The sequence below is a fragment of the Pempheris klunzingeri genome, chromosome 12, assembly GCF_042242105.1.
Source record: "Pempheris klunzingeri isolate RE-2024b chromosome 12, fPemKlu1.hap1, whole genome shotgun sequence".
Taxonomy (NCBI): domain Eukaryota; kingdom Metazoa; phylum Chordata; class Actinopteri; order Acropomatiformes; family Pempheridae; genus Pempheris; species Pempheris klunzingeri.
The window spans coordinates 12,808,432-12,835,669 of NC_092023.1; the positions used below are offsets into that span (position 1 = coordinate 12,808,432).

Below are 27,238 nucleotides of genomic sequence, written 5' to 3' on the forward strand. Positions count from 1 at the left end.
TTTTTTTTTTAACCGCAGGGACATTTTTTACGATTTATTTTAGTTTGACCCAAGACTGCATTCAGAAAAGTTTTTACAAACAGAGATTTAAAGCGACATTTTTTCTACATTTAAAAATGTATATTGATAGTTTCTGCAGCCTTCCAGTGTTTATTCCCCTCTCCATCCCTGGCTGCGGCTCACCGAGCCTCTCCAGCTCTGCTCCCGTCTCCAGCGCGCACACAAGCGGCCCAGAGACAGAAAGAGAGGGAGAGAGGGGAAAAAAAACCCCAAACATCTGCTCGGTACAAAGTGATTTCTCTAATCTTCCACGGAGGAACCTGCTCAGCTCCGACCTCAAACAAAAAAAAATCCCAACGCCAATTTTAATTTATAAACACGCGCAAGTCGCAGGGGAATTGAACAGAGCGCCGAATAATAAGCATTGCTAAACGCGACGCTCGCTGGTGAATGCAGTGATAGGGGCCACTTATGAGCAGCGCTGCAGCCAAAGGCGTGAATGCATTTCAATAACTTTTTGTGATATGGAAGGAAAGAAAGGAGAGAGAGAAAAAAGCAGGAATATGTTGTGGATCATGTGGTAAAATGGACAAACTGATAGAGAAATGAAGAAAGAGCTAGTTTCAAGTTTTAGAGTGTGTGTGCAATTATGAAAAATAAGTAATATTAAAAAAACAACTTTAAAGACACAGATTCTATTAAGATGTACCATCAGAATATGAAAACAATTATAAAAGTGTGTTTAAATGCTTGTAGATTAAATGAACACAGGTTTTAAATATCTGAGTTGTTTTCCAGAGGGGTAAAAACAGGCCACACTGCCTCTGTGGAATATGAAATCATAAGGACTTTATTATTGAAGACTCGGGTTATGACACTGGAATAAATAAACAGATAAATGTTCAACATGTAAAGGACAAACTGCACCAGATGTGGAGCTCTAAGTGATGCATGTGGAAGCATATTTCTCTTCTTCAGAATACAATAAATAGAAACCAAAAGTTATTGAGCAAAACGCACATGAAATGTGATGGTAGACTCACTTACAAGCAGCTTAAAGGACAAACGGCAATAAATAATATATATACTTTTTGTTTTTGACTGCATGAATCCTGACAGGATTTTGGAAGCTATTGGTCAGAGCAGTGATGAAAATATACAACAAGAGATTTATTTTTCTTAAACATCTTTCTTTTGGTAAACTGCTTTCAAGCCAAGACAATTAAAAAAAAGCAATAGGAAAGTTAAGATTTATGCAAGATTTATGAAGTGTAATGCGTCTTAACCCTTTAAGATATTTTACAGGTAAAAACTTTGAAGTGAAATAATTAAAACGTACAAGTCAAGTAATGAAGTAGCTTGAAAAGACTGATATTATAGCGACTTTTTTTTCCTTTTAAAAGTCCAACTGAAGCTTCAACCCCCTCATCATCTCTTCAACACCACAAAAAAAAAAAAATACAATCCCCCCATTAAACCCAGTTGTACCTCAAACCTACTGGTCTCCACATTCAGACTGAGGAGGCTGTGCTGCTGCATCATTACATGCAAATATCACAACGTCTGACAGGGGTTGCACTGCTCTCGTCACATATTTATATTACATACAAGTACCGTTCTTGGTAAAGCAAAGGAGAGTTAAAATAAAAAATATTGTATAGAAGTGGGACAGTTTGAGTCCGTATAAAGTTGGTGCAAAGGCATCGCAGGGCCTCTTAATCCAGCTGAGTCTCTGCGGTTAATTTGACCAAAACAACAACCACGTCAGGATTCTGGTAACTGATAGAAATGTCTAGGAAAGTCACTATCAAATAATAATAATAATTATAATAATAATAATAATGACGATGATGATACATTTCTTTTATCGGCTACATTTGTTGGTTGTGTTTTTCTGAACTGACAATCATTGAAGCACACACTTCTCCTCTTTCTTGGCCATCTTTCCTTTGTTCTGCTCCAGCGTCCTCTCCAGGTGCTCGTCCTCCTCCTCGGCCCTGTGGAGGGCAAAGGTCAAAAGGTCAGATGTGTCTCAGGGAAGCGGGGAGGAGGTGGAGGTGGGGATACATGCACACACACACACGCACACAGGTAACATAGTTGGTGCCACGGCAACCGTCGCCGGGCCGCCTGTGGAGTGGCCTTGCGCCAGGGACAGAGCTCCGACCTTTCACCCGCCTGGCACCCTGTTGGTGGACGGCGTCGCCAATCTGGATGGGATCCTGCCCATGCAGGTGTGCTGCTGCTGCTGCTTTTGCTGAGCATGCAGGCTGACTGCAGGCTGACTGCAGGCTGACTGCAGGCTGACTGCAGGCTGACTGCAGGCTGGCCGGAGCGCAGGGCGCCCGGCACTGCGCTCTCACTGTGTCCACCGTTTCTGGGGGACCTCTGGAAACGCAAAGATAGGCAGCAGACGCTCTCGCACAGACTCACCAAGGGCGGTTGGATGTTCCCAGACTGAGAGGAGAGACTAGCTCTGTGGGGCTGCAGCGTATTTCTGCCTTTCACGTTTTCAGACTGTGACTTGTTCCGTGTCTGGTGTTGGAGGATTGTGGGTAACTTACTGTTTCTCCTGGGCGTCCAGGTCCCTGACCAGCGCGTCCCGTTTGTTGACCAGTATGACCAGCTCATCCAGCAGCAGCTGCTCTCGTCTCTTCTGGGCCTCCGTCTTCTGCCAGTCTGAAACGACACCAGAGGAACAAACCCCCTCAGTCCAGGAGACACTGACAACTGTCTTAATTCATCCTAAAAACCTCAGGACACTTTCCAATATGGATGAAACGTTTTCATTCTCTGTCCTGCTACCTCACAGCGCACTTCAGGATAAGTGTCCTCCTGGAATAGAAACGTTCCTCCTGGGCACTTCTAATGAAACTGTTTTTAAAAACTGCTTTTCAGACTCTGTGGATGTGGAGTCACATAACAGGACGATCAGATCCTCCTGAGGACTACAGAGCTTCAAACATGACAGACATGTTCTCTCAGTTTGGCCAAAGTTCATCTTCTTATTTACCTGCTGGTCTGTGTCGAGGTGGACCAGCTCCACTTATGGACAAGCATGTAGATATGATGTGTAAACACACTCTGTCAGGTTGTGTGTGTGTGTGCACAGTGACTGTGTGTCCACCAGAGCAAATACACTTGAGGGACATTGTCATGTTAATCTACGGCCTTATGATGCACACATGTGATATGTTCAAAAACACATAGGATTGTTTTGTATGTTTAAAAAAGGATTTCTGGGAGCAAAGGACTCATAAAGGAACTTCATGTGGTGTCTCACCTGTTTGTATTCAAAGCTTCATCTTAATGACTTTCTAGAAAAACACTAAATTTCATGATGCCCAATTAAAAGAATGGAAGCTTAAAGTCTTGAGTCTATTTTGGGGGTTGAAGTTTAGTATAATTATCCTGATATTGAAATTACGTTTAATTAAGTAATGAAAATTTAAAAAAGACCTGGTTGAGTCTTCACATTATGTAGAAGTCATCTCAGAACCAAACACTCAGTTTGTTCCTCAGCTAAACAAACAACCAATAAACAAACAAACAGGTGAGCCCCTCAGTTCTCCGGGGTCTTTGCAGGAAGGGGCCCCACAGGGCCCAGGTGGGACTCCGATCCAAATCCCCTCAGCCTCAGGGGGGATGCTCACAGGAGAGCACTCACTCCCCCTGGGGCTCAAATATCCGCCTGGCGCCCTTGGCTCCACATTCAGCCAACACCAGGGCAGCACTCCTCCCTCCCTCACCCCTAAAAAAAACTCACCCCTAAACACTGAGCAGTGCAACAATCTTTAACCTCCTTTTTGTACAATTAAAACATCAATCCAGCGTCTACTTGTTATGTAAAAACAGGACAACTTGTGCCGTAAATGAACTTTAGCATCACGTTAAATCCAACTGATCTCTGCATTGAAACACGCTCAGACACAGAAATATCTCAGGCTGACAAACAAACAGTCCCTCTGAGGATTTTCTGCACTGTCCAACAGCTAAAGGAAGGCAGGAAATCTCCAGCTACTCCTCAGCTCAGTGTGAGAACGCGTCCCCCTCAAAAACCCTCCATCCTTTCATATTAAAAAAAAAAAAAAAAAAAATCCGCTCCATCTCAGAGAGGATTCAAACACAGCGGAGACGTGTGCAACTTCTGTAGCGTGCAACTTCAGCCCTCTATCAATATTTAACCGCCTATTGATTGGAGAATAAAAGGAATGTTGTAAAATGTCAGTCCCAAAATAAGTGTGGCTTTATTAAAAATAAATATTCCCCCCTCATTGAGTCAAATTGCAGCAGTCGGACTGTGTGTGAGTGTGAGTGTGTGTGTGTGTGTGTGTGTGTGTGAGTGTGTGTGTGTGTGAGTGAGTGTGTGTGTCACGCTGGGCCCAGTGTGTTTGTCCTGAAAGGTCTGTGCTCTCTTCATTGGCCTCGCTCGTCCCTTTGAAGTCGACCACAGAGCGAAATGAACACAGTCCCAATATTTGGCTCTCTACCTTCTCTTCTTCCTCTCTCTCTCTCCCTTCCTTGTTCTTTCTTTCTCAGGGGAGCAAATTTGCTCTCCTCCGGGTTTTGTGGGGGAGTCGACAAACACTTCATAACTGTCAAAAACGTCCTGCAGACCTGAATCTGAAGAGCGTTTTTGAGGCGGTTTGGGACACCGAGGAACCGAGACAAATTGTGTCAAGTGTAGATACATAAAAGCAGATGAGTCATCGTGTGAGTCATCAACCTTAGATAATTATGAGACAGGAATGTGTGTTTCCATATCTGCCATAACTCCCACGATCCTCTCTCGACAAGTCCGGCCCACAAGAGGAGGGATTCAGGAAGAAGGGGGAAAAACCATCCACACAAAAACACAGAGAAAAAAAAAAAAATCCTTCCTCCTCCTTCACAGCACATCTACGCCAAAAAGCCAAAGTCCTGGTCGACCCGGGGAGGAGTGTGGGGGCTACTGAGGGGCGAGCACACTGCTGTCAATCACATGTCTCAGAGTCCCGCCCCCCTCATTAGGAAGGTAAACAATAAAGAGAGCCGATGAGAGACGTGACCAGGCAACACCAGAGCAGGGCAGGCTGGGTAACCAGACACCCAGGAACAAACAAAACACCCTGCAGCCACTCAGCAACCCCCCCCTCCTCCACGTAAATCCCGCCTCCCCCATATATGAGAGAGAGAGAGAGAGAGAGAGAGAGGTTAAAGACTTAGAGGAGTGTGTACAACTAACATGGTGGGTGCGTATTCAGATAACCCTCGGTGTGCACGCCAACGGTAACCATGTGAGTCTGCACAAGGCACACAAGAATGCGCTAGTTCAAATCCCCATGAACCCCTCCCTGCCCAGTCTCTCTGACGCTAAATTTATTCAAGAGAGCAAACTGGTCCAAAGCCCTGTTCTCTCACAGTGAGGAGAGACCGTCCTACATGCATCTGTCTGTCTGCCTGCCTCATTTTCTGTCTCATACACAGTACGACATGTCATCAGAAGATTTGATCCTTAGATGTTGAGACCCAACGTTCTCCGAATCTTTTAGGACTACAAATGCCATCTACAAACTTATTCCCCTTCCTTTCTTTTGTTTTTTCTCTCCTCGTCCTCTCGGCTCTGCTCTCTCTGCCTCCTTTTCTTGTCTAAAAGGCCTCCAAAAGCTAGCTTTGGCCAAAGTCCAAGTGGAGTCAAGAGACAAAAAGTGTCACCAGAGTAGAAGGAAGTCGACAGGCTGGGGCTGATAAATACAAACTATCTCATCAGGAACCAGGAGATTGATCCTCTGTCACGTCACATGCAAACGCAGAGAACTGAAATAGAAAAGTTTGGTGATTTAATTCTTGATTAGCTTAGCTCAGCTCCATCTTAACAAACAACTGAAAACACAACAGTGAGCCACACCGGTGCACTGGGAGACATGTTGCTTCTGTTGGATGAAAGTGAGCACTTTTCAGTCAATCCTACAAACGTTTTCCTGGAAAAACTCACCGGAGCACAAAATGTGTGTAAATCTGCAGCTGAAAATAGTCCCTAAAATGCACAACTTAGTCCTGTTTGAGTAACATTTGCTACAAGCTACAGCACCCAGCGTACTAAAGCTAAGCTAGTTAAAGAAGTTACTGACCATTTTTATGAATGAAACTATCTGTGACCTGATAAACACATGAAGATTTATAACATCAGTAAGAGCCGATGAGCAGCGGACAGACTTAGAAAACACTGAGATGCACTGAGGCTTTGTTCCACTTGGAAATTTGACGGGATTTTTTGTAAATAGGAACATTTTTATAAGAAAAACATAGACTATCAACAAACTGTTTCATTTCAGGACACTGAAGTTTACAGACAACAGCTTGAAATCTTCAATGTTCAGGAACAATTTGGAAAAATTACTGTTGATCACTTCTGACTCACAAACATGTGAGACAGTGCAGCTCCTAAAAACTGACACAAGTTAGAGTATGGGACATTAAGAGAGCACGAAACATATTTCTAGCTCTTTGAATCACAGGCAGATCAGACAACGATCCAGAAACTGAAGCATGAATCTGAACAGAATCTGTTCCACCATATGTTACAACAACCAGCATATCATATCATGTTAGCTACACCACAGGACGCACGTCTTCCAACATCGTGGAAAATACCTAAAGTCACATCTTGTCACATGATGAACATTTGTACATTTCAATAAAATAAATTACAAATTGTTTTCCTAAATTCTCCAAAACTCAAATCCGACGTCTCGTGGAACGAAGCTACTTGTTATCGGCCGTTCCAGTCAACTAGCAACCCTGAAAGAGTTGGCGACATCATCAAAAGTCGCCCATGTGATAGGATTCCACAGTGCACCTAATCAATCAGGGTCTGTGGCGTGCCGCCCCGATGTGTTACAAAGCCCAAATAGATTTACAAATGGGAAGTGTGTGTGTGTGTGTGTGTGTGTGTATGTGTGTGTCGGGGGTGTGGAGAGGGATAAGCTCCTGCATAGGATTACATATTGATTTTAAACATATAAAAAAGCTTATCATATCAAACCGTAACAGGAAAAACTCTGGGACCCGGCTATGCATAAATCCCTTTTAGATGGCGAGAGGGCGTCCACTTTAAAACATGCACACACACACACACAAACAGGCCCTCGAAGGGAGCCAAGACACAGTTGTGTGTGTGTGTGTGTGTGTGTGTCTGTGTGTGCGCATACATAGGTGCGAATTGGTAAGCAGATAAAGAGGGCATAGTGGATCAATTTTGTGGCAGGGAGATGAGAGTATGGCATACAGATGGCATTTTCCCGCCTGGCATCACACCAAGAAGGTACAAGGAGGTGGTTATCACTGAGCATGCTCAAAAACAACATCAATGCCGGCCTGAGAGCCTCCGCCGGTGCCCCAACTGTTCTGCAACAGCTGCACACTTAATCAAACTCTGAAAAGTCTTTGTAACATTGTTCTGCTTTAAGCATCATGATGTGACCAGCTAAAAACACGCCACTGTGTGTTGCGAATACTTCTTTTATCTTTCTATCTGTTTTTATCCGTAGTGTGATGCTCAGAACCTTTAATGAAGTGGGCCAGAAAATGGAGTCGTGATCTCTCTGGTTTAATGTAATATGTTGCCCATTACTATATTTCTATTATCATTTGCTCTCTATTAGTGGGACTGAACCTCCATCTTGCTGATTTGTTCATTTTCTACACAGGCCTCTAGTCAGTGCCTCTCTGTGTATCATTACATGCAACGCTAAACCGCTATTTCAGTTAATATTTCCACTGTAGTTGATTTTGATTGTTGAGATCAAAACTACAAGAAAATAACCCGAATTATACTGCCATTTAGTAATCATGATAAAGTTATGCAGCAATAAAATTGAGATTGTAACTGCAGCTGTGTTCACGCAGGCTTCCTGTCTGCTCCTGCACCTCCACCTCTGAAGTATTCTCTAAATTTGCTTTCCTTCTCTGACTTCAGTATGTTTGAAATATGAGTTTTATCACTGCACCAAAATGACTTAAGATCTATTAGCTCTAAGAAAAGCTTTAAAGAATTTGTCCTTTAGCAGAATAACAGCGTCAGAGTGGATTTCAGGGGAATCCCTGTCTTTCGTCTCATCCTCCCTCTCATGTGTCATGCAGCTCAAGTCAGTGACACAAACATAGAAAAAAAAAAGCATCATGAGTCAAGCATCAACAGAGACTGGGCCACGCAGCTAAACCCGAATCTTGACAAAATCTATCATGTTTACATTTTTATACGGACTGTTTATTTCTTTATTGGTGTTTACAAAGTCATCCAAATCTGTTGCAGCTGGACAGAAAATATTTTATGCTAATAATGTTCATGCTAATAGGCATAGACACGAGCTGTAAACGTTGATGGCCAGTTAGCTGTAGCACATATTGATTTGAACAGTGTGTGTGTGTGTGTGTGTGTGTGTGTGTGTGTGTGTGTGTGTACAAGATGAAGACTGAGGTCTGACATGCAACTATGTGGGTTGACTGAGAGGAAGAGATAGAGGGAAGAGTGGTGTTCATTGCAGGTATATATTTTTCTCAGCAGGGTGTGTGTGTGTGTGTGTGTGTGTGTGTGTGTGTGTGTGTGTGTGTGTGTCAGGACAGGTGTATCTTAGTGATGTGTGTTTTTTTCCCTTTCTGCTTGGACTCACGATGCATCTCTCTCTCTCTGTCATCGACTGGCCAACCAAATCAGCAATTACTCGCACGCCCGACCATCGCTCAATGGACCTGCCCAAGCACCAAATAAGAGCTGGGGAGATGGGCGCCCAACACACACACACACACACACACACAAATATCCTCACACAGAAAAAGACACACACAAACACACCTGTGAGATGTGGACAAACAGGGACCAACAGATCCGCTCTCTCTTACACACTCACACATGTGCTGCGCTCTCCCCAGCAGCTCAGAACTATCTGTGGCTGCTACAGAAAGGTAGAGCCTGTGAATGTTAAGTGCCTCCCTTAGGGAGGAAAATAAGGCCGGCTGATAAGTTAGTCAGCTGCAAATCCAACAAGTCCACATGAAGGCAGAGAGGAGCGCGGTGACACGACACACACCACCTCTCCACCTCACCTCACACACTATCTCTGCTCTCTCACCTCCACAAGCATACGCACACATCCGATGTATGAAGAAATATGCCCTCATAGGAGCCCCATGAGAAAAAGACGAGGCCTGCGCACACACTTCAGCTCAGCACAATGAACAGACAAAAAAATACCTAAAACAGATGCACTAAGCGGAAGCAAACTCTCTAATACAATCACACTCTGCAGCAACCTGGAAACCTGAAATCCTCCCATTTGACTCGAGCAACAGTGCATCTGCAGCTCGATAAATAGAAATAAATAAAATGGCTGGTAGAAGACAGAGGAAATCAACCTGGACGCAGGCGGAATGGCACTCTCTGCTGCTCCTGCTTGACTACGCATGTCTCCCCCCCCCCCCGCCTGGCCCACCTCCTTTCTTGCTAATTACAATTGATTTATTATGGACCAGGTAGCTTATCAGGTGCCCGGTGAAATTACAATGGGTGTCCGAAGGCTGTGAGGAATGGGGGGGCTGGGGAAGAGGGTGGTGCTGGTCAATGTCGAATGACAAAATCAATTAGCATTGATTGGCAAAAGGTTCATTTTGCCAAAGAGGACACAGTCGAAGGGGATTAAACTTCCCTGGCCCCCTGACAACTTTGATACGACACAATGGCTGCTTTTCTGGCTGCGGTATAGTTAACAAGCTTTCAATAATATAACTGCATCTTTTTTTTAACCTCGCAAAGCGTCCCTCAATGTGGCTGTGGCTAGATTTCAAATCAGGCATCGGCTAGTCGGGGTCTAGCTAGGAAACAGATAGCATTGATCAAGTATCAGGGAGTGAAATCCCTTGCAAGCTCGCATCTTAATCCTCATCAAGAAGCTGACGCTGAATTCAAATCGTCCTGCTTTGGGCTCTTGATGAAAACTGGTCAACAGCTGGACCAAACACAAGAAAGACTCAAAAGCCAATCAGGTGGAGGGCGATGGATCACTTTACTTGAACTTTTGCACCCCTGCCAGTAGCTTCATGTTCTCTTTTGCAGCAGGAAATGAAATATAAACTTCAACTGTTGCCGTTTGTCTTCTCGAGCAGCCATTTTGGCTGCTAAAAAACTGAGAAAATGAGTGTCAAAACCCAACTCCAACTACTTCATGAAAATGGAGTCCTTGATGTAGCTTCCCATGTGCAATCAGTAGCATAATCGAGTACGTTATCTAAGTCGGTGGCGGTTCTTGATTAATTTAAGTGGAAGTATTGGTTGTTGAACGGTATCTAGTGATACAGAGTTGAAAAAACTATAAGTTTGAAATTTTAACACAATTTACATTCTGCAAGAATAATGTTGCAAAGTAAAGCAGAGAGAGGAGTAATGACACATCTCTTCAGCAGACGTCATATTAAATCCTGAGACCTTTCGAATGTGTATATGTGTGTGTTTCTGTGTGTGTCTTACCCTCGATGGCCAGCATGGCTCTCAGCTCTCTGTTCAGCAGTTCGAAGCGTCTCTCCAGATCGTGCTCTTTCTCCCTGTGGCAAGTTAGAAAGAGACAGTGAGGAAAAAACACACACACCCAACAAAGTTCATCAATATGTTAATGACTAAATCATTAAGCACTTAAAGAAACCTGCAATAAACATCGATTCAGCCACTCGCCTGAACCCTCTCTGGCTTCGCATTAATCTACTGCACATAACTGATACACATACTGCGCTACCACAGCCCTAGCTGACTGTGTGTGTGTGTGTGTGTGTGTGTGTGTGTGTGTCAGGAAAGAACAGGCCATATAAAGGCAGAGGAGAGGTGGTTAAAATGTATAAAACAACTGAATGACATGAAGGATAAAGGAAGATGAAAAACAAAGAAATAAACGTGTATCTATGGATATGAGTGTGTGCGGTCTGCATGTGCGTATATATGGGTATATGTGGTGTGTGTGTGTGTGTGTGTGTGTGTGTGTGTGTGTATGCAGCACAAATTGAATTCTTTCCTCTTTCAGCCATATTAAAAAATGAGCTTATTCGGTCCCTAATAGAATTTGTCCTTCACAGGCGTCTTTTCTCTTCGCCTCCACAAAGAGAGAACAGAAAGGGCTAATAATCAGCCCTTCTGTCAATTGGCCACTTTAAAAGCCTCCCCTTTCCCACGACATAATGTGATTATGAATACTTCAATCTCTCCTCCACTTGCACACTCTGAAATCCCAAAAACCGCAAATGAAGAAAAAAGGCAGCGGGTATGTGTGCACATCTCCACCTGTCGCAGTTGACCACATACAAGCAGACTAGAGATAGAGTGATGATCGCCACATTTCTATTGATTTCATATCCCGTCCACATGTAAATCAATGAGCGGGCAGACGGGGGGGTGAATGGACTGGAGAGTACACTCACATCCCGTGTAGCGTTTGATCTAAGGCTTGAGTAAAAACCTGATGTTTCCAGGTTTTTAATGATTATCTGTGCATGTAAAACTAAAGAAAAACAAACGGGTGTAAAAGGTGTCTACTGGGCTCACCAGTAGTTTATAGTTGATAAAATAAAACTGCAGACTGCATGACCTGCATGGGGAGGCCACGGGTTAAACACGTCAACAGACACCAAGTTAGTTTTCGGATACGTACAGCAGAGAGAGCTGGTTCTGTCTTCTGATGAGTGCGTTCTTCTTGTTGACCAACATGAACCATTCCTGCATCATGGCCTCCTCCTCCTCCTTGTTGTTGCCTGGAAAATACAGACACACAGGAAAAAGTGTTACACACATGATAGTGTACCATTTTAATACACCACAAGCCGTTACTGTTCATTCCTCAGATCTTTCCTCGCACCCTTTAAAAGACATAAAGATGAGTGTTATGCTGACTGTTAAATATACAGTGAGCCTGATATATAGATCTTCTGTGTCTGAGCACAGGTATACACACATGACAGAGATGATGTAGATAAGTTAAGTCTTTTTGCAACTGCAGAGTCAGTATGTCCACCAGATATTAATGTGTGTGTGCGTGTGTGAGTACACTGCTCGTTTATGTTCCTTGTGTAAACATTCACATACTTCACACCATGTCTTCACAACGTCAATACAGCTTCAACTGGGGCGGGATTAACTCAGCGATTACCGTCGCCTTTACAGAGTGGAGCCTCTCACTGTAGGGCAATACATATCCCACCAATCACTCAGCGGGCCTTCAAAAAGAAAAAACACGTCTCTGGTACTCTGCGACGCTTAGTGTAATACCTGCTCAACACACAGAGAGCTAGCGAGTCTCAGATGCATGGCTAATGTAAGCTTCACCCACACCTGGAGCTAAAGCTCTGTGCTGTAACTTACTTACAGGGTACAATGGGATGTGCACAGCTGATACTGACAAAGCACATTGAATGGAAACTTCCAAATGTTAGCCACATAACGGCAACAAGGTCAGTTTCCAACGGCCGTGTTTGACCTGGACTAAAGACAAGAAGTGGACATGTCTGTTTGACATTAACTGGGCATCTGTTGCCTGTCCGAGTGTACTGTAATCAGACAATCTTAATGATTTCAAAATAATAATTTAGATTGTAGTTTCAGTGATTTGAATTTCAATTATTAAGGAGTTATTCTGCAGTGGTTTTGCATCTTAATGTGATCTAAATGCAATCACAATGGTCCACCACCAAAATACATTGTAAAGGGCCTGTTATCATTCCAAAACAAATTTACAGGTCTCTCACTGCGGAGACTTGCACAAGACGTCAATTAACTAAGTTGGTTTTCCGTTGATGTCAAATGCTTTTTTTTCCAATTATGATCTGTTGACAAAGACAAAAGTGTCGGTTTGTTATCATTAAGACAAAATCTTCAATTACATACATGAATTTACATTAAATTTATATAGTTAGAGTAACTGGATTGTGCCTTTAATATACTCCTACAGCTAATTATAGTAAGTGATACTGGTATATGGGAATTTACCAGATTAGTATAAAATTACAGTAAATTACAGAATGAACAGCGGCCATAATTAGTAGAGCAAATACCTGGTAGGAGATGTAAGTGTTTAGAGTTCAGTGTGATTGTGCATTAAAGCTTGTAGACTGTTCGAAAACATGATCAAATTCAGTTTTTGTTTTTGGTGTTTTTCTTTTTTTCTGTCATTGCGTAAATAAACTGCTGTGGTCAGTTCATTTAGCACCGTTTATGTCTAGAATTGGGATATAAGCTTTGTGGCACTGGAGGCCATTTAAACAGTGACAGCAGCGTTAATCTGACACTTAGTACGTCTGTGAAGAGAAGAAACGGATGAAAACAGGGGACACAAGATGAAAGATCGTCTTAGGGCTTATGTTATTATCTCTCTCTGTTTTTTTTCTCCCTTTCTCAAGAGGGAGGTTTAATAGCTGGGAAGCTACGACAGGCATCATAACAGAATTAACACTAAGAAGATATTTCATACCACTTATTTATTAATTGGGGGCCCTCTGAATATATGAGAGGTACTGGTGTGCTGTGCAGTGGAAGAAAAACGTGCATGCGTAGTTTTGATGTTTTAAATTCTTTCATTCTTTTCAACATGGAGAGATCTGAACATTTCTTTCATTTATTGGCTGGAAAATGTTGCTTTTTCCACTCCTTCTGGATGCATTCAGACATCAGTGATGTACTGTTTGAAGCTCATTATATCCGTGCTTTTATTGCAAGACTTTCTACAAGTGTCAGCCAGAAACCTTCAATACAGTATAAACTTAAAAACAAGGAGTTTGGTGGTTTATTGGTACTTCAATATGATGACAATCTGTATCATAACAGTCATAAATGACTGATTCTGGTGCTCAGGATGGCAGAAAACTGAGAGAAATGTGTCGTCTTCAGTCAAACACACACACACAGCACTGCGTCATTGACGACAAAAGGCAGGCACGTGGGTGTGTGCGCGGACACCGGTGAGTGTGTGGACATTTGTGATACTCTGAGCCAGCAGATGTATGTAATTTCATTTAGGAGGGATGGAGCGGGGAGGGGGGGGGAGCTAGAGAGGGAGAGAGAGAAAGGGGGAAAAAAAGAACGAGCGAATGAAAGAAAGCTCCAGGATTTAGCGGAATCGGGGGCTCGTGGATTACTGTAGTCAACTTTGAAACGGACGACACTCGGAGGGGGGATAAAGCCGGCGCTGACAGGTCATTGTGCTGCCTCGAAGTCAAATAAAACAAGCAAATAATAATGGCAAATATTAAGCTCCTGTGACATTGTGGCGAGGCGGGCTGGAAGACGAGGAGGGATTATAAAGCTATATCCCCCACCGCTACCCAGCCAGCAGCTACCAGCCAACCACCAGCCGCATTTTATGAAAGGAGGGAGGGGAGGGGAAGGGAGGGAGAGAAAGGAAAGGAGGAGAGGAAAGATAGAAAGGCAGGGAGGTCAGAGAAAAGGTAGGGGGGTAGGATAAAGGACAGGAGGGAGGAGAAAAGGAGGGAAGAAAGGGTAGAAGGAAGGAGAAGGGGAGAGATGAGGCAGGGGTGGTCAGAGGAGAAAATGGTGAATGTGGAAGGGAAATGGGATGACTGGAGGAGGGAGGGAGCGAAGGAGGAAATAAGGGCAAGCAGGTGAGCCATTTCAAAGCAGAGAAAGAAAGGAGGGGATGGAGGGATATAGGCAGGACACTCGACAGCTGCTCAGCATCCTCCTCCCTTCACTAAATCTCTCCAGAGTTGAACTCTGACCGCCAGATACTACCTGACTCTTAAAGAGACGGAGGGGTGTCTGCAGGTTTCTCATTTACTGGGTACTTACTATTAAAGATAGTCCCCGCTGTATTTAATAATGAGGCCATTTGCTACGTTTACGCAGACTGCAACAAACCATTACATTCATAATCGATTATTCTATCTTTTCTTTGACTAATTTGTCTCTTATTAAGTCTGAGAAATTGCAGTACACAGTAAGAAATGGCAATCTCAGTTTCCCCACAGTTTTATATATGTAGAAGATTACTGAGGAGATGCTCAATGCATAAATTAAGGCTTTAACGCAGGGTTGAGGGTTTGGTTTCTGAGACAACCACTTTTCTAAAATCTCGCCATAATGGAATGAGTGTTGCTATCAAATGGCATATGTTAAGAGTGACAACAACAGAGAAAAAAAACTGGTGAATGATGTGTTGTATGAAGACAAATGGTGTAAATATCCCTGGCAAGCACCACTGACACTGTGTCTGTGAATCCAGTCTTGGCTCTGTGAAGCTGTGGATCCTTGCTGGCTCTCAGGGGGCCATCTTGGATCAAAGCATCTGGCGGTTTGGCAGGTTGCATTCTGGGTCTTGCTGCTTGCCTTACACGCCATTTCTCAGTGCTCAACACAGAGCAGGGCAGAGCAAAAACAGGCCAAAATCTACTGAGACCGGAGCAGTAAGTTTGGCATCGGTACAATGTTTGATCAGGACATCAAAGGATTAGTGAAATATGTCTGATGCAGATACACGGGGCTTCCCCACCTACAGGAAACTTTATTGTCATTAATATCACGTTTGGTGTTACCTCGGCTATCAATGTGGCTGCGATGGTGAGAAACACACAAGATACAATCAACTCAGACACACATATACACACATACAGCCAAGATACAACTGATACACACATCCCGACAACCCCTCTATCTGATTGCCTGTCTCCCTCTTCTCTTGTTTCACTTTCTCTGTCTCACTCACACAAACACCACCAGGGTACAATGACGTGAACTGCTGTGTGTGGAGGGAGAGTACTATCCTTCAGGTATGACGAAAGGCTGGTTATTAAGGGTCAATGTGCGTTTGGATGCATCCATAAGAGAGAGAGAGAGAGAGAGAGAGAGAGAGAGAAATAAAGCAAGAAGGAAGGAAAGATTGGGTGAAAAAACAGAGTGAGCCTCTATAGCCAAATAAGATTAAGATAGCTATCTTGGCCACTGTTCCATTCAGTGTAGATAGGAATAATGAAACCCACCCTGAGGTGGTCAAACTGCTGCTGCAGCTGGTGGCCTGTGCTGGTTTTTAATTAAGCGCCTAATGCTGCTATGCTAGGTCTAAATGCATGCAAGGAGTAGTTTTGGTGAGTAAATACTGATTGATTCGACTTTATTTTCAGTGAACTGTTCTGATCCTTCAATGCTTCAAGCTCCCTGGAATACAACCAGCAATTTTATTCATATAATTTGGCACATTTCATTTGTCTTTTTTCACACAGGAGCTTGACTACATGTATGAAGGGTTTGATTGTCTCTTGGGGCAACAGTTCAAACGACCCAAAGATATTCAATTTACAATTATATCAAACAGAGAAAATAATCATATTCAAAATTTTTGCTTAATAAATTATTTAAACGATAAACTGATTATAAAAATTGTTGTTTTTGTTGTCAAAAAGGTTTTCTGTTCACCTAATCGATAAATTGCCTAACTAAGCTCTTTCACAGGGGTCAGTAATTTGACCTTCCAGTTACAGGACAGCCCTTTGACCATTTGATCAGGCCACTTACGAACTACATAGATTTGTTTAAACATTATGAAATACAGTCACTGGATATGCAGGAAATCCTACATTTGTCTTTGATAGAAAAACTTCTCTCGGTGCCTTGAAGGAGGGAGCTTGGATAACAGGGGAAATGAATGAGAAAGAAAGAGAAAAACATTAAAAGCTGTGATCACAGCACGTTCATCTCATTTCTTATCCCACCATTTTGCCATTTAATCCAATAGCTGCTAATCCAATTTGTCTATCGGACATGTAAAAAGACAGGGAGGAGGAGGAAAAAGAAGGAGAGGAGGAGGAGGGAAAGGGAGGAGATAGAGCCGAACTTCTCTTCTGTGTCCAAGTCACTTTCTGAATTGCGGTTTATTTAGGGACGAGCCTCTCGCATCGTTCTCTCCATCCGACCGTCAAGCCCGCCTAATATCAGCGGGGATCAAGGAAGATGAAAGCCAAAGACGCATGAAAGGAAATGAGGAAAGAAGGAATAAAAAGAACAGGATGAACATTGTTTCCTGTGATTAGGTAAGAGCTCGTTAAAAGGCTGTCACTGCAGCGATGTGAATATGCATGACAGGGGCCGGCCTAATCAGAGAGGTCTGTGGCGAAGACCGGAGGGGGGATTGTGCCTAAGTAGCCTACTGAAGACTTGATTTAATTAATGTGAGTAGAGGAGTGTCTTGTTAGGAAGGAGACGCAGACAGCCTGAGAGTGTATCTTTTAGGCAAGACAGGTTAGGGTGCTCGTAATAATAAAGAATCTAAAGCCTGCACTAGTTTTGTTTCTTTCATGGTGTATTATGGCAAAATGAGTCGAACTAAACTGTAAGTTTAAATCTAATCAGTAGGTTTGACAGCTGCTTCCTTTTCTGTCTTCTTCACCTTTCTTCCACTGTTATACTATAGGAAGCAGAATCACACGTTTTATGGTTCGGTTGAGGCTTTTATTCAGAGCAATGTACACTGAGTGCAACAGTTGCTGCAATTTCTAACTAAACAACATTACAACACTAGTGATATGTGTAAGAATCAACCCCCTCACCACCTCAAGCCCACCAATCTTCTCTACATTGCACATGTGATTTCTCGTGCTTTCTCCTATTCTATTCTGCTCTCTACTGGAGTGGTGCTGAGGGCTATTTTTTCCAGGGAGGCTTGTACGAGGCCTTTTTAGCCGCCCTCAATGGTACAATGGTGCCAGCGTATAGAGCAGATTCCTGCTTTATTGAACCTGTGTATAATGTCTGGTGAATGGAACACATTAACCGATTCACACTCACCTCTTTCCTTCCCTCCCTCCGGATAGAAAAAGGAGAAAAGTAAAATAAGAAAAAAAAAAAGAAAAGAAAAAAAAAAACCCTCCTCTCACACTGAGGCACAATGACTGCCTTTTCCACCAGTGTCATTTGTCAACCACTGCTTGCTTTCCAACTTACAAAAGAGGCGGAGGTAGGGGAGAGAGCAAGAGAAGGAGGAGTGGGGTGTGACAGATGAATTGGGTCTTTTCCATAATCATAAGTGGACCTCCATAATTTTTTATTGAGGTCCAATGTTAAAGTGTTAAACTGTATTAACGGTGGAGGTTCATCTTTCAGTCCGTATGGAGATGTTGGGAAAGAAGCTGCCCAACATGCAGAGCTGCTGGATTAATTATGTATGATCTTGTGTAATGATTTTGGTTTCCACAATCAATAATTGCAGGAAATCTGCATGAGTCAAATGTTGAAATATTGAAGTGGAATAATGATGTAAAATGCAAGTTCAATACAAAAAAAAAAATCCCTGCCACTACTAAGATTTTGAAATTGGCACCTGTTGAGTTGTAAACTATAAACTGATTGTGAGTCAGTCAAATCAAAGCACAGCTGAGTCTAAATATCTGCAAAACTGTGCTTGTGTTTCTCCACTAACTTTGATGGTTAGTCTGATGGTGGTACAGATTATACATCATAAAATTTACTAATTTATGATGCTGCATCTACTACATATAATCTAAAACATGAAAAAAACAGATATAGATAACACATGTCTAAGAAACAACTTTAACAATTACCATGGCTGGTAGATACAGAATGACTATTGGTAATTGTTTCACACTGCTTCTAGAAGTAACATTTAATGCAGGGTTGAGGGTTTGGTAACAAATTTCTTTCAAACGTTCTTGAGCTGCATGGATGTCGTAGGGAAGGTCAATGTGGATGGTGGACTTACAAATTTGGCATCAAATGCACTCAGGTAAAGGTTAGGGAAAGATTGGGACTTCAGTAAAAATACAAACAATAATGAAATGAAATTTCATGAACATTTTGCAGACACATTCATTAAAAATGCTTCATCATTGCCAACTGTATTGGCACTGTGTTTCTCTCTAAATGTATTTCCTGTTGTGCATAAGTAGCATAGAAGCTTAATTTCAAAGAGTTGGACAAAACACCTGTATTTTTGTCTGTATTTTCTTAGTTAAGGGTTAAGACTTAATTTCAGGCTGAGACCAATAATTAGGATCTTCATTTGTAATATCTTACAAAGTTAAGTGCAATTACAATTTTAACTGATATACAGCCCTGATCAAGAGTACCATTTCAAAGGGAGATGAACTATGGACGGCATTAAGCAGCACTGCCAAAGCCTTTTTTAATGAGCAAGAGAGTGTACATACGCAGCTCCTATCATGTCACTGTTTGAACATTTGTGTTCAGAGACCATGTTAAACACAGACGATAGGTTTGTCCAGCTAATATGTTTCCTCCTCTAATACTCCTCTCCCTTAAACACACACGCCTCCTTGCTCTCCTCTGTACACAGAAACACACACACACACACATCCTTGGGCAAACACATGTGACCTCAGAGCTAACAGTAGACCAACCTCCAGACACCTCTCATTCCTCCACCTTAGAGGTTAAGAAGAGGTGGGAGCTCTGGCAAACAGAGTTCACATAATAGACTCACTCTAGAGATGAAATGTTCATATTAGGACTCCTCTCTCTGCACACAGACAGACAGACAGACACACTCTTGCTTGTGCAGAAGGGTGAAGAGTGTATTTGCAAAGAAGTCATTTATGCAGCGTTTTCCCTAATTTAGCTCTTCTCCTCTTTCTACCCTCTTATTTTAATTATTCAAATTAAATTAGTGATTATGAGTTAAAGTTAAGCGTTCGATTCAATTGACTATTACACAAAATGGTTTAAACAGGGTCAGATTTGAACAAAACAAATGCCATTTCTGACATATTTTTCTATTTGTCTAGCAGAACCAGCCAAGCTGTGACAATCACACAAATACAATCCTCTCCATCCTAAACTCAACCCCCACATCTCCTCCCCACCCTTCCTCCCTCGCCCCACTCCATCAAATTGTGTTTTTGCCACAAATCAATAAACATTATCAGAGAGTGGCAGACTATGGGCTGATGGAGGCAGCCTCTGTCTGTTAAAGCCCATCCCCGTCTCTATCACAGCTTGGAAGAGAAGGCCAGGAGGAAACAGAAACACACGTACACACACACACACACACACACACACACACGGACAAGAAACGTTGACAACATGAGTCCACAAATGCACACGCAAATACATGTAACAGAGACTTATAGTGAACATAATATGGAAGCAGAATACAGACAGAGCCACAAATACACAGACATGCTCAAAGACCAAACAGCAAGTCTTTGATGCATGTGCAGGCTTTCAGGGAGCGATTTCTCGTACGTATAGACACACAGACAGTTGAAAACAAAGTGAGCAGAGTGGAAGAGAAAAGAACAGCAGTGAAGCATTAAGGTGTTTAACAATAATCCTTACAGTGCAGCACGGGCTGTTTTGACCCTGCCACTCAAAGTCAATAAGAAATTAAAAGAAGGAATCACAGGCTATGACACAGCGACTTTAAACATTCCCTAACCCATTAGGCATCTGTATCCCCACTCTATGCTTGTCAGCTCTCTTTAACATCACAAATCCCACCTTTCCCAGAACCATTTAACTGAGCTCTAAATAGCATGATTTTCAACCTGTCCCCACTTAGCTTGGGGCTGGAAAAGGAAAATCAGGGGGCCTGCCATACACCATTTCTCAATTACCTTTCTCATTATTGTCACCCGTGTTCATTACTACTATTATCATCCTCCCCTTTCTGTTGCACCCCCCACTTTAGGCTAGCTTAGGCCGTTGTGGCTGTCGTGTTGGATGAAAAGAAGGAGGAGAGCAGCAGAATCGAGGGCTTTTTGCAAGGCCAGAGCACTTCAGGTAATTAATATAGCAAGAGGGGGCAGATGAGAGGAGACGGAGAATATATGAGTGTATGTACGCCTGTGTGTGTTTTTGCTGAAATGCCTGATTGGGGAGCTCACCTGCCGATACCCCCTAAAAGGTATTTCATTAGTGAGTCTTTTACCATACAAGCAGAGGAACAAAGCCTCGGTTACGCCTGTCTCCACTCCAACTCAACGGGGCCCTCCAGGACGCCTGTAGCTGTGTGTGGGAAGAGTAAAGAACAGTGGAGGAGCAGAGAGGAGAGGCGAGGAGAGGCCATCCCTGTTCATAATCTCATGACAAAAGGCAAAAAGGCATCATCCTATTAACAGCGTGATCTTCACCAGCTCATGCTAGCTCCTTTCCACGGGGGGCTCTCTTTTATTATTAAGGTGAGAGGGTGATAGGGAGCAGGAAAGGCGCCCGGCACCTCCCTATAGCCCTGGGACAAGAGAAGGCATGCAGCGGGAGAGGAGAGACCCCATGCTTGGGTCTTGCTTGGTGCCTTTTTCTACTCTTCAGAATGAGAGCCTTTGCTTGGACCTTTGGGGGTTGACTTCTATTAGGCTTCAGTGATACAACACAAAGTGAGATAGATTTTTTCATCAACCACCTTAACAGCAGTGGTGATGCTCACTGCGAAAAACATCTTCAGCTGCGTCTGTTAGAACTCATTTGAAGGTGATTCACATTGCTCCTCAGCACCACTACAGCCATGAACAAACATGTGAAAGCTGTGGTATGACCTGCTCTACACTCATATTGTGTTTGTATTCTGTTTTTTTTATGCTTGTTTATAACTGAGGAATCTGTGCTATCAAGACATTCAATTAAATCTGACAAAAGCTATTACATGTGTCATTACATCTCTTCATTTCAACGGCCGTTTGAGTTGAGTAAAGAAACCTGAAGTATTTAAAAGGGTGGGTTGAAGGAAAATTTTTGTATTAAAGCTGGGTATCCAACAGCAGGACTGCTAAAATAGTCAGTGTGTGTATGTCAGAGCGAGAGAGAGAGAAACTAATGAGAGGAAGAGAGATTAGTCTGTTTTTCTATTTGAGTGTTTTGTCTTCTGCTCAGTGGGAGAGTTTGCCTCTAGCCTCAGGTTACACAGGGGAATTGTGGGAAAAAAGTAGCCTCAGTATGTGAATGACAGCCATGCCAGGCTTGGTGTTAAAGCATGCTGAAGAGGTGAGGGTACTAAATATGCTGCCTTCAAACGGAACGAGAGTTTGTGGTTACGACATGACAAGTGGCGTACACGATATCGTTGGTGTTCAAGCGGTTACATTGTAAGAATACTTTTCCTTGACAACACTGCTAGGCAACATGACGGCCAAAAAAACTCCTTGCTGTCGGCATCTAGAAGTCACAGAGGCTAACAATTTAGCTAGCTAGCAGGTAATGTAACGCTAAACCAGGATATCTGAGGACATTAAATTACAAAGAAAAACTCTATACAACAGAAATTACAAAATATGAACTCATCATCCACTGAATAATTAACTTCTACAATTTCTGAAAATATCAATAACATGGCACAACTCAGGACCTCTGAGCTTTCAGAAAATTTCCAGCTCCAAAGTCCTGAATACCACAGGAGACCTCTTATCGTCAACACGGTAAATACAACCCCATTTGAAGGTACCAGCACTTCCTCCTCCCACTGAATTCCACTTGAAAGAACAGAAAACCATGCACGTTTTCTTCTGCTGTGAGTGTGCAACATCTTACATGATAACTTAACTGGTAAATAGTTCGACCACTTTGACCTTTAACCTTGCGATTGGTTGCCTGTAGCTTTCAGGATGTTGGCAATGTATAGATTGAAGCTTATGCTACAGTTGCACTTACTGCAAGTAAACACACACATGTGTATATATAGACATTGATATAATTTAGATATATTAGATATTAGATTTAGATTATATTTATAATATATGAAGCCCCAAGGCGTTGCTTTGCGTTTCCCAACTATCAAACCGTCATTTCAATAATTTAAATACCACAATAAAAACATTGAAAATTAAAATACTGTACCATCTTTACTACACAAACAAATCGAAGACAGTGTTCATTACTGTGATTATATTATTAGCATTATAAAGCACACAAAACATAACCTCCTCCTACAGGGGCACAATTTAATTTACATATACAATGTTGCATGCTTCAGAGATTCAAGATCACAACACTGCGCTCACACACACACACTTTAGCTAAAAGTCAGAATTTAGCTAATTTAGTGCGATAGAGGGAACTTTGAGGGACCTTCAGAAAAGATACTGAGGAGATGCACTCCTTCAAACTTCACCGGCTTACATCCTGCTACACACACACACACCTCCTCTCATCACCATCATCGTCCTCCATTCTCCTCTGTAGCCCAGTAAAAAGCCTGTGATGACCTGGGTGTGTAGCTTATTAACCTCCCCATCAGTTCTTATCAGCCAATGAATAGCCCATTCATCTGCCCCTCCTCCTGAATCTAAGGGTGAAAATTTTCTCCTCAAGTCGGGGCTATAATTCAATCCACACACAAATCATTTAAAGGTGTGAGGGCGCAAACGCACACACACCCACACAGACAGAAGGGGATCAGTGGTAACATTTTGTCAACCTTGGTCCTGATGGGCTTCCAAGATTGGTGTGGACTAGATGTTACAGAAATTATCAACAATTGGTGGAAACAACAGAAAGGATGTACATGGTGTTTGTATGTGCGTGTTCACATGCATGTACTTGTGTTCTGGCCAGAGAGAGAGAGAGAGAGAGAGTGAGAGTGAGAGTGAGAGTGTGTGTGTGTGTGTGTGTGTGTGTGTGTGTGTGTGTGTGTGAGGGCCAGAATAAATTAATGGCTGATTTCTCCCCTTGCTTTGATGGCATTAAGAGCCCTCTTCTTCTCAATGTGCCGCGTTAAATGCGTTTCTCTCCTTCTCTCTTTCCCTCCATCTCTCCCTTCTTTTTTTGACAAGCAGGGCCACCCAGCAGAAAGCAACTGATGCAAAACGCCGGAGTAATCCCCCCCTCCATCCACCACCGCCACCACCACCACCCCTCCCGCTATCTTTAGTCTTTGACACAGTAGCCATTATCTGTGGGATTTAGTTAAACCAAACCTTCATGTATTTGTTAGGCCCTGGGTTCGTTTTCTCCTCTGACTGCTCTGCTTGAGTGTGGCCACGATGGGGGGAGTTTTGCTTCTTTTTTTTCTTTTTTTACATAATCAGTGCTGCTAGAAGGGGACACATGAAGAGGGGGTCTACAATGCCATCTAGCTGGATTCTGCTCAGAACATTAAATATCTTAAAGCCTGTGTCACATGAGATGTACAAAACTACTTGAAATCAACTCAAACTGAAACCAGGCTGGACGATAAACTGAATTTACCAAGGTATTGACCTAAATTTAATTTCTTCACGGTTATCAGTGAAAAGATTCAACCAAAAAACAGCCCTAGTCATACTGTAATTAATCAAGAAAAACATGAAAAAAGTCAGCACATTCAAGAGAATGTCACATACTGACTTCGTAGTTAGAGATAAATGTGGCATCATTATTATCATAATATATTATATAGTCTGTGTTCTATCCTGAAAGCTAAGAGGGAAAAGTTTTAAGAAGAAAATGTTAAGTCTGTCTTTATGTTCAGAATGGGGCTTGTTTCTACTATCATCTCAGATCTATAAAATCATGCTGAACACTGAGGCCTTCCTCTCTGCCACATGCGGCTACAGAGCTGAAAGCAGTGTTATGGAATCACTGTTGAAATGTGCAGATAAGCTGGAGCTCGGAGGGGCTAAACTAAGGTTAAGCCAGGTGGTTTAGCCCCCTGAGTATATGTTTACACACACACTGAGGTGTGAACCATTTGGGGAGCTTAGAGGGGGCGGAGAAACATGAGTTGATTTAGTGCTAGTGTAAACCTTTGTACCTGTCGATGGCGTTAATTGGGACAGCTTAACAAAAACATCAGCATACATCTGTTGGGTTTCTAATGCAGGCCAGGAATCAGATTTAACATCCTTTAGGGGAATAAACACTGGCATGGTAGGGCTAGCTATAAATCATAACACTTAAAAAGATTTAAAGAAAACTGTCAAGTACAGAGAGTACGCATCGAATGTCTAGCCAGATTCGTAGTCCTGTTAGCTTATTATTTAATAAATCAAGATGTTTCCAATTATAAATTAACTTACGTGGGGATAGTAGGAATTCTTGTAGAGCGTCTTGTGTTTAGACAACATTTAACATTCGCTAATTGTATTTCATTTTGTTGAATGAAGAAAAAGGTTTAGTAGAAAAACATGTTAATATTTCTCAAGTAATGTGTCAGCAGTAGTATTGAGAAAATCTCAATCAATACTAAACCTTGGGTTCATTCCCATTTAGCTTTAAACACGTGTCCACACACAGGTAAAGCCATTTATAGGGCAGTTATATATATTTGCAAAGGACTCCCAGAGAAGGAAGTAGAGAAATTTCTGAATGAAAAAATGTGAGTGTGTGTGAGAGAGAGCAGTGATAACCCCCAATGGAGGACCCCCCCTCGGTCTGCTGACAGACAGCTGCAATCTGTTTAGCATAAGTGGCTCCGCCTGCTCCATTAGCAAAGAGAAGGAGGAGGGTGTGTGTGAGTGCACGTGTGTGTGTGTGTGTGTGTGTGTGTATGTGTGTGTGTGTGTGTGTGTGTGTGGTGTGGAGGGGAGAGCTCGACCCCCCTGGTGTAGATGTTAGAACAAATTTGAGGGGTGTCATATTACACGCCTTGTGACAAGAGGCAGAGGGGAGGTGAATGATGAATTTGCTTGATGAATTAATCTGTGGACCGGTAATGGCTCTGCTAACAACATTAGTCATCCTCCTTACATCTCTGTGCTGCAATTCACTAGTTTTTCCCCTCGTCTTGTTATGCAATCGTTGCATCCTTTTCTTTCTCATCCTTACTCCCCGTCTGTCTCTCCTTCTTCTCAGAGGTTTGCTTAAGGGCAACAGAGCTCAGTGCTTTTCCTTTAATATATCAATAAGTACATTATTTTGGTTAAAAAAAACATTCTGCACTGTTAATTTAGTTAAGAATACAGAAGATTTTGGCTAGTTTAGTAAACGCACTAATTTGTTTGTAAATGTGTCATATAACCCCCCCTCCAAACACACGCACACACACCTTTCAATCAGGAATAGCGTTACATTACAACCAACACCAGGCTGTTACTGCCACCGGCCCTGGCTCAAGCTTTGATTCAATACACAAATGTAAAATTGCCGTGTTTAAATAGATATTTAAATGGAAATGTATGGGAAAGACAGCTGTTGGTATTTGTTGCCTGGAGTGCTCATTACAATGGGAAATGGGGAGGAGTGTGTATGGGGGAGTGATGACAACGGTAGCATGGCGAGCAGCTGTGTTAGCAAGTGAATGGTGTAATTACTGGCCGAACCTCTGTCATTAACCTGCATTGTCGAGTGCCACCACACCCGTTACCATAAGAAAGCCTTGATTAATTGACTGCAAGTTTTAAATTCAATTATGCCGTTTGGCCACAGTTTAACTAAATAATGATCAACTTGCAAACAAAAAAAACATTCCTAGTGAATCTGAGTTACATTAAAATATTTTCCTTTTAATTTTAACTCTGTCCATTTCCTTAAAAACGGAAGCCAGATAAAGTTTACATTAACAAACAAACACAAAAATGTAAGTGGAGGTGGAGCAATACAGGTGGATTAACATGTGACAGCTTCACTTCAAACCAAATTATTAAACCTCAAGATAAATTTGTATGAAAGACGATTTTCAGCTACAGCATATCACTGTGCCTCTTGTTTATTGGACTGTGTGCATCCGTGTGCTGCTTAAGAGCGTCTATAGCTGAGTGTGCAGTACATGCCCTCCGTGTGTGTTGATGTGAAGCTTGTGTGTGGTTTTGTGTGTGTGTGTGTATTCTGTGTTTGCATGTGTGTGTCTGTGACGATGTGCTTGGCAGCTTGTAGCATGGTTTGTTGGACCGGCTGCTGCATGGGGTCTTAGTCAGACAGGCGGCTGATGAAAGCATTGGCGGGATGGCTCCAATAAAGAGCAGATTATCATAAGCGGCCATTGTCCACCTCCCAATTCTCTCCAACAACCCCCCCTCATCCCCACTTACTCACTCCTCTGCTGAAAATGTTAATCGGTCCTATCGCTGGCAGGCTGAGGAAAGGAGGAGTGCCTGGCCCAGTCTGTACAACTTTAACTGATTTAAAGGAAGCGTGGAAAAATTTTGAGAGTAACAAAAAGTAAAAGCAGTGACAAAATCATCAGGGAGAAAGGAAGACATAGGACAAAAATAAAGGGAAATGACCAGTAGCCCACAATAATTTCTGCTCTAGTTTACAAACAAATTTAACTTGTGCGTCTCGGGGACGTGGCGAGGAGCTACACCCCCTTCCCCTTCATCCCAACAAACTCCCTCCCTG

At 42.6% G+C, this 27,238-nt stretch overlaps 1 protein-coding gene across 3 annotated transcripts in view; it reads right to left on the reverse strand.

Annotated features, from left to right (window-relative positions):
- Nucleotides 1–840: 840 nt before the first annotated feature.
- ehbp1 (EH domain binding protein 1) overlaps nt 841–27,238 on the reverse strand; it is a 142,085-nt gene continuing 115,687 nt past the window's right edge. For all 3 annotated transcript variants that reach the window (XM_070841365.1, XM_070841364.1, XM_070841363.1), the window contains 4 exons: nt 11,670–11,769; nt 10,502–10,575; nt 2,565–2,679; nt 841–1,997 (listed from right to left, as the gene is read on the reverse strand). In XM_070841365.1, coding sequence (XP_070697466.1) covers nt 1,907–1,997; nt 2,565–2,679; nt 10,502–10,575; nt 11,670–11,769 — 380 coding nt within the window. In that variant the 3' untranslated portion in view covers nt 841–1,906. The remainder of the gene's footprint in view (nt 1,998–2,564; nt 2,680–10,501; nt 10,576–11,669; nt 11,770–27,238) is intronic.